The following is an 8,672-nucleotide window of genomic DNA, read 5'->3' on the forward strand; positions in this document are numbered from 1 at the left end:
TCCTGAAGACTGATAGGTTTAAGTAGAAGACTGTTGTGCTCTTCCGTTATGACCTTGGGGATATTTTGGACAATTTGCTGAATTGCGTCCATTCTGTCAACATCAGGCTCCTGGAGGGCGTTTTTAAAGTAGCTTGTAAATTCCTTTTCTATGCCTTCATGAGTTTCTATCTTTTCGCCCTGCTTATTATAAATATGAGTGATTTGGTTTGACATTCTTCGTTGGACAGTAGATTTATGAAAAAATTTCGTGTTCCTCTCCTTACTTTCCAGCCAACGGATTCTGGACTTCTGCTACCAGAGAATCTCCTCCTGCCTGGCTCTTTCTAATAATTTGGATTCGATATCTTGTTCTTTCTTGGACAGGTCCTCTGTTCGCTCGCTGTTGATAAGGGCTTGTTGTACCTTTTTCATTTCTGCATTGAGATGAGCCTGGTCATCAAAGATGTTGCCAAAAACCTTGTGGTTCCATTGTTTGATGGCCTGTTTGATGTTTTTAAGTTTCTGTTGAAATCTGGCCATTCTTGAGCCCTCCAAAATATTATAAGAAGCCCAGGTAGTTCTGATGAATTGATCGAATTCTGGATGAGCTAACCAAAATTCCTCAAAGCGGAATGGACGTTTTAGATTTTTACCTGGTCGATTCCATTGTAGTTCTATGGGCCAGTGATCGGACCCTGAGAAAGGGATGATAGAGGCGGTGAATTCACCTCCAACACTGGTAGCATTGTCAGAAATGAGGAAGCGATCCAGGCGGGAGGCGATATGTTGCGCACCAGATCTCTTGTTTGTCCAAGTAGTTATGCCATTTCTGGTAGGAATATCCATCAGCCAATTGCTATTGATAAAGTCTTTTGGAAGGCCGTCATCACTGCTTGTGTTGAGTCTACCTCCCCTTTTCTCGTCCATGCTAGCGATCATGTTAAAGTCTCCTCCGGATATCCACAGGGGAAGAGTTCTGTTTCTGTTGAGATCTGAAAGAGAGTTGAGGAGAGTGCTTTTTTGTACTGTGTCCTGAGGAAAATACACGTTTGTTAGCACTCCATGCGAATTTGTGCCTGAGAGATGGAAAGTGGCCTGAATGAAGTTCTTGTTAGATAGAATGTTGCTGAGATTGATGAGCCTTCCGTCCCAGAGAATGGCTAGGCCACCCAAGGCACCCTGAGCGTCGACTGCAGTGGCTAGACCTCCTGGCCATGCCGCTGTAGCTATTTTTTCTAATACTGTGGAGCTGCACTTTGTTTCCTGTAGGAAGAGGATACTTGGTTTTTCCTGATTTAACATATTTTTGAGAATTTTTCTTTTTCTAGGGCCATTTAACCCTCTGATATTCCACGAGATGAGCTTCATTGAGAAGGGTGGGGGGTTGTATTGTAGTACTTGGATAGCTTGGCATATTGCCCTGACTCAACCAGTATTTCCCCGATTTTGATAGTTCTCTCTAGGGTTGTTTTCCTTCCTCTTTTCTTGTTATCCTTAGTGATAAATTTTCCATCCCATTGACTGCCAATCTGGACTCCCAGAGAGTATTTTTTCTGAGCTCTGCCTAATACCTCTGCTAAGTTGTCCAGCTGCTGTTCGGGTATTTTTTCAAACTCCTTCGTGCGGCAAGCCTCTTCCAACCCTGGTATATCCAGTTCCCCTATGTCTAGGGGGACGGAATCTTCCTCCATGATTTGGGGCTGCTGAGGCATGTCATCTGTAGCACTTGGGGCCTTGCCGGTTTGCGTAGGGAATTCCATATCCATTTTTTCTCCTTGTTTTGACATTGTATTGCTTGGATCTGTCCTGTTATCATAGTGTGTTCCTTTGTGTCCCCCTTGTTTTGACGTCTCTCCTTGCTGCTGCTGTAGAGAAACATCTTCGTTGTTCTGGTCCTTTTCTGAGTACTCTTTATCAGTGTTATTTAGAGGGGCGTATCTGTTGCTTGTGTTTACCTTGTTGTTCGTATTTGCCTTGGGGATACTGGGATTTTTTTTGTTTCCTCTTCTCCTGTTGACCACTTTGGTGAATCCATCCGTAGAAGGAGTATTGGATATCTTATTCAGAGGGCAGTCTTTGTATAAATGTCCAATGTCATGACATTTCCTGCATCTGAATGGCACCTGCTCATAATCTATGACTTGAATCCATTCGGTATCTTCATGAAAAAAGCTAACCGTATTTGGCAACGGTTGCTTTAGATCCATGTAAACACAGATCCGAGCATATGAGGTGTGTAGGCAGAGTCTTGTTTCCTCTGCTATTCTTACAAATTCTCCTATTGAGTTACCTATTTCCTTTAGTGAGTTTTCCTCCCAGTATTCCAAAGGCAAGGAGTAAAGCCTTATGCACACTGGCGAATAACTTAGATCTATTTTGTCTGGGTTGAATCTTTCTACCCATCCTATAAGAAATAGACCTGCTGAATTAAAAAAGTAAGGGCCACCTTCAAGGATTCTGATACGATCTTCCAGGAAAGTAAAGTCGGCTGTGAAAAAGCCCTTTGCTCCCAAATGTAGGGTTATCTCTCCTTTTGGACGCCAAACCGCACTGATCCAGGCTCTGAGAGCCCGCTCTGTTGGCCAGATCCCTATGAACTTTCCTATCAATGCATGATCACGTATGTATTGTATTCTAGCATTGATTCTCTCACTTGGAAAGAAAACCTTTGGTCTATTAGCAGCTACAGGTTTGCAAGTGGAGGAACTTACTGTTTTCCTGTTTTCTACCTCAGATTCCTTGTGATGCCGCTGGTCATTGTCAAAGTTTCCTTCGCCTTCGTCATTCTCGAAAGCCTTTCCTGCTGCTCGCCGTGCGCTTTCACTTGGTGAAGGGGGAGGCTCAGAGCCCTCCCCCTGTCTGGGCATCATAGTGTACCCTCGAATGCTGCCGAACGCCCTCGATTTGCCGCCCTGCGACTGCTCTTGTTGCAGTCCTTGGCAGACCTGCCGCCTGCAGAGTCTGCAAAGCCTGTCAAAACCCTAAGGCTGCACTCGCTCCTCTGTGGTCATCTTCCTTGCCGTCCCTATCTCACATCTAACTTCGCTGCCAGGATGAACATTGTTAAATAAATATGTTGATTGGATATTTTGATCAAAAAATGGAAAATGATATATTGAGACACAAGCTAGAAAATATATGCTTTCATTAAATCAAAAAATGTATGGTACACGTTTCGAAAATGTAGCTAATACAAATATGATTTGACTCTTGTAATCATCACTATTGAGCTATATTATTTCAACTCGATTTTATTTTACAAATTTCTAACTTTCAAATTGGAAAATGAAGAGGCAGATTGTGAATAAATTTAGAAGACCAAGAGAAAACTCCTCATTTTATATTCCCACATAGAATACAAATATTCAATAAGCTATGCTTATAAAATATACATTGTTGGATTAGAAAAGAACTTTTGGATGTGAAATTTTTTGTATGATATTGTTCATATGCAACATTCTTACTTGGAAAAGAAGAGAAAACTAGTAGAAAAGGAACATAACTAAAGAAGAGAAGATGAGAAGATGAGCAGTAGACTTGAGGGTAGAGATTGATATCAGGTAACTAGAAAACTTAACTTTGTTTTATGATTGGGACATTACATTCTCCTTTCAAGTTGTAGCTTGTTGAGGTAGGAACCTCCTATTGGTTGTAGCCTATAGAAAATTTTGTGGGAGTTGGAGCTTCCTTGAGGTAATAACCTCTTGTAGGTTGGATCCTATAAAAATAATGTAATTGGGTAGTATGATCTTGCCTTCAAATCAATTTTATCCAAAATTCATGGTTTTCTCACTTATGGTTTTCTACTCATATCTTATGCCTTCTTGTGTTGTTGTTGAATATTGTGTGAATACTATTGAATTCTAAATAACTATATTTGTGACTGTCTCTTTCTCTGGTAACTGCAAAATAAACCATTAATAATTAAACATATACATAAGTCATTAGATGCATAAGAAGAAAATTAGGTTAAGAAAAAATTGGAAACTAAAATTACTGATTCACCCCCCCACCCCCCATTGGTATCAGAGCAAGTTCCTTCAGTATCAGTCTAACAATTGAGGTCCTAAATCAGTAGAATGACTAGTCAAGAAGGATGCTTAATAAATAAAGCTCATTCATTCACTGGCATAAATTATTCATTATGGAAAGTGAGAATGAAGACATGCTTAATGTCTCTTGAAGTAGAAGTTTGGGTTTTGTGTTGATGGGATATGAAGAACCAAAGAAAATGAGTAGGTACAAAGATTACAAATTGCAATTTACATCTAATGCAAAAGCTATGAATTATTTTCTTAGTGGATTAAGTGAGTCAAAATTTATTAAAGCGATGCATTGTGAAAGAACTAAAGAAATTTGGGATAAACTGCAAAATATTCATGAAGGAGATATGAAAGTAAAGATGGCCAAATTACAAGTATATAGAATGAGGTTTGAGACATTAAAATGAATGAAGATGAATATATCACTAAATTATTTCCAGTAGTAGGTGAGGTTTTTAATGTCATTATGGGTCTCGAAGAAACAATAAAAAAAAGTGTAATAGTTAAAAAAATATTGAGGTAATTACCTTCAAAGTTTAATACTAAGGTTTCGACTATAGAAGAGACAAAAAACTTTGAGACTTTGAAGAAGGATCAATTACTTGGTTCTTTGACAACATATGAGATGAGAGTTTTAGAAGGAAAGTTAGCCACTACAGATGCAATTTTTAAAGCAGAAAAGTCTATAGAAGAAAAAGAATGTTCATGCTCAAGTTTTGATGAAGAAAAGGAAAAAATTGTTAGAAGATTGAAGAAAGGTAAAGGTAATTATAAAGGAAAACTCAAATTTAAATGATTCAATTATGGAAGAGTTGGGAATTATGCCTCCAAAAGTCCTTATAAGAAAGAAGAAAATCAGTCTAGAAAAAAAGAAAAGATTCAAGGCTAACAAAATGATGAAAGAGAAAAAGTTTAAAAGGAAAAGCTTCTATGCTCAAGAAGATAACAGTGTATCTGAAAGTTCTAATGAATCCTCTAATGAAGATGGAACTAGTGAATTCATGTTCATGGCCTTGGAATAACCTGAAAAATACTGTAAGGAATATGAATAAGAAGAGGAATGTGAGGTATATCTTGAGGGGGAGTTGATCAGTTCCCTCGATGAAATAGAGAGACTTAATCAAAAGAATATGAAGCATAAAGAGATTTTGTTGAAATATGTAAAAGAAGAACAAAATTAAGAAGAAATTATCAAGCTGAGGATTGAGCTTGAAGAAGAAAAGAAGGTGGAAGACATTATGTTGAAACAAATGAAGGAGAAAAGTTAGGAGTGTGAAATATTGGAAAAAGAGGTGGTAACTCTGAAGAAAAGGATAGAAAAGGCATAGATTGATATGAACATGAATATTCAACATATAAACGATGTAAAAAACTGGATGTGATATTAAATTCTCATAGGTATCCCCTCATGAAGTTTGGGTAAGGCTATGAAGGAGAATCCAATGAAACTAAGAGAGAGGACAAAAGGACAATTAATTTTGTCAAAGTTGTCAAGGAAGAAAATGATAGTTCACATCAATATGATAAAAAAAAATAGCAACACTTCAACGTCAAATGAGAAGTAGCAAAGAATCACTACTAGCAAAGTGTAGTAGACAAAAGGAGCAGACAATGGAACAATAAGCTATCATAGGCCTTACCTCTTCAGGAAAAATATTATCAAGTGTCAAAATAATTGTATCCACAGATGCCATCCACTACTAGGTATAAAAGTTTTTTCTATGGGTATTGTTAGTACTGTAAAATTTTTGGCCATTAAGACATAAATTGCAAAACATATGTTAAGAAATGGTGTAAGGAATCCTAAGAGTAGTGAGGCCAACAATAGATTCGCAAACATAAAAGAAAAAGCGTGAATCTAGACAAAAATCCATTTGATCCTCTCTTTGATATCACTGGGTGTTTCTATTGTCATAACTTTAGGCATAAGTCATATGAATGTCAACATAAAAATAATATATTTCTTTCTTAGAGAAATTGTAGAACAGATGAACGCACATAGTGGAGAAAGAAGAAGGAAGAGAAGAAAGTTGATAAGTGTGGCCTAGTTATATATAATCCAGATTAAAATTGTAAATGGTACATGGACTGTGGATTCTCTAGACATATGATAGGATATAAAATCAAGTATGTATCCCTATATGGAACTAAAATTGGAAATGCTACCATTGGAAATGATGGAGCATGAAGAATTAGAGGAAAGGGCACATTAGTCCGAATATTGGAAGAGGAAAGGATCAGGATGTATTGTTTGTAGATGGTATGAAACATAATTTTATAAGTGTGAATCAAATGTGCGACAAAGGCTATGATGTTCTCTTTAGAGCGGAAGACTGTGAAATGAAGTGAACAACTCCTAGGAAGATTTTGGTTAAAGGAGTTGGAATAGAGAATAATGTATATGTTTCGAAGGAAGATAATAAAGAGTGGTACATAAACAAACAATATGAATCTTGGATATGGAATACAATATTGGGGCATCTCAATTTTGATTACATCATCAAGCTCGATAAGAATAGGATAGTCAAAGATCTAAAAAGATAAATAACTCTAAAAACACTACATGGAAATCATGTCAAATGGGAAAACAAACTCAAACTTCATTAAAAGTCAAAGACACATTGTCAAGTAGTAAGATTTATATTTAGTACATGTGGATTTGTGTGGTCCTTCGAGAAAAAAAGCACTAGCAGGAAAAAATATTTTATTTTGATTATTGATGACTATTCTAGATTGACATGTGTGGCATTCCTTATAAATAAGTCAGGAGCATTTGAGAAGTTCAATATATTCAAGGAACTAGCAGAAAATCAAATAGGGTGCAAGATAAAGTGTATATGCTCAGAAAGAGGTGGTGAATTCACCTTATATTACTTTACAGACTGTATGATGAATTTGGCATAAAAATGCAATATACAATTGCAGACACACCAAAACAGAATGGAGTTGTAGAGAGACAAAACATATATGTTTAGAGAATGGCTAGGGACATGATGCAAGAAAGAAACATTCCTCAAACCTATTGGGAAGAAGTGGTACACAAAACTGTGCATATTCTCAATAACACACATTTCAGAACCAACTGTGACAAAACACCTTATGAATTGTCGCATGATAAGCCAACTTCAATAAAAAATTATAAATTATTCAAAAGTAAATGCTATATCAAAAATAATGATGAGAAGTTAGGAAAGCTTTATGACTGATCAAATGAGGGAATAATTTTAGGATACTAATCAAAATGAATGGGATACATGTGCTATAATAAAATGCTGCACAAAATTATGGATTGCATAGATGTAAAGTTTGATGAAGAACTACCTGATAAGAGCAAGGGCACACATTTTATCAATCCTTCGGTTCATTATCATGACAGTGAATAAAATCAAGTATAAAATGAAGAATAAAAAATGATAGAGACTCATTCGAAAGGCCCCTCAAGACATTCACAAAATAATCACCCTAAAATTCAAATTATTGGAGATAAAAGTGAAGGAGTGCAAACAAGGAGGAAACTTGCAAAGAAATCAGACCAAGCTCATATTGCTATGTTGTCACAGATTGAACCAAAGAACTTTGAGGAATAAATTAAGGACCAAAATTGGATAAAGGATATGAATGAAGAGTTAGACCAAATTGGAAAGAACAAGACTTGGGAACTGACACCAAGACCATCTAAAAGAATGTCATTGGCAAAAAATGGGTATTCAAAAATAAGATGAATGAACAGGGGAAAATTGTTAGAAACAAATCCAGACTAGTGTGTAATAGTTACTCACAAGTAAAAGGTATTGACTATGTAGAAACGTTTGAACGAGTGGCAAGATTGGAAGCAATTAGGATGTTTTTGGATTTTTCTTGTTACAATGACCTCAAACTATGCCAAATGGATGTGAAATCCCACTTCTTGAATGGAGAACTTGAGGAAGAGGTCTATATGGAACAACTTGAAGGATTTTTATTATCATAAGCACCAAGGGCTTAGTACTCAAGGTTGGATAAATTTCTTCAAAAACAGAGTTTGAAGAGAGGAGGAGATGATAGTAATTTGTAAATAAAGGCTGATGGAGATAATTTACTAATTGTGGTTATATGGATGACATTATTTTTTGCAACAATAAAGATCATCTAGTAAAATCGTTTGCTGAAGAGATGAAGTCTGAATTTGAGATGTCAATGATTGGAGAACATACCTTTTATCTTGGGCTATAAATTATACATAAGTCATGAGGGATATTCATTTCTCAAGAGAAATACCCAAAAGATATGTTGAAAATGTTCCAAATGGAATACTGTAAACCTATCTCAACCCCATGTCAATTGGATGCAAGTTATGTGTAGATGATGAATTCCTTGATGTTCATCAGACGATTTACAAATCTATGATAGGTATTTTGTCGTACCTAACATCTTCTATACTATATATAATGTTGGAAGTTGGATTAGTGGCAAGATACCAATCAAAACCTAAACATAATCATATACTAGAATCAAAGAGGATATTTAGATACCTGACAGGGACTACAGATTAAGGACTATAGTACCCAAAAGGTAACAAATTTAATTTGACAACATACACAGATACAAACTGGGCCAGTTGCGTGGATGAAAAGAAAAGTACAAGTGATGGCCCATTCTACCTAGGAGA

At 36.4% G+C, this 8,672-nt stretch overlaps 1 protein-coding gene across 1 annotated transcript; it reads right to left on the bottom strand.

Moving 5' to 3' along the window:
* Positions 1-293: 293 nt before the first annotated feature.
* Positions 294-1,283, bottom strand: LOC149148133 (uncharacterized). The gene has a single exon (XM_089442080.1). It carries the CDS (start codon positions 1,281-1,283, stop codon positions 294-296), a length of 990 nt encoding a protein of 329 aa, XP_089298206.1.
* Positions 1,284-8,672: the final 7,389 nt, after the last annotated feature.

Source organism: Pinus tabuliformis, chromosome 9 (assembly GCF_031772625.1).
Source record: "Pinus tabuliformis cultivar Carrire ecotype Pingquan chromosome 9, CPIR1, whole genome shotgun sequence".
NCBI lineage: Eukaryota > Viridiplantae > Streptophyta > Pinopsida > Pinales > Pinaceae > Pinus > Pinus tabuliformis.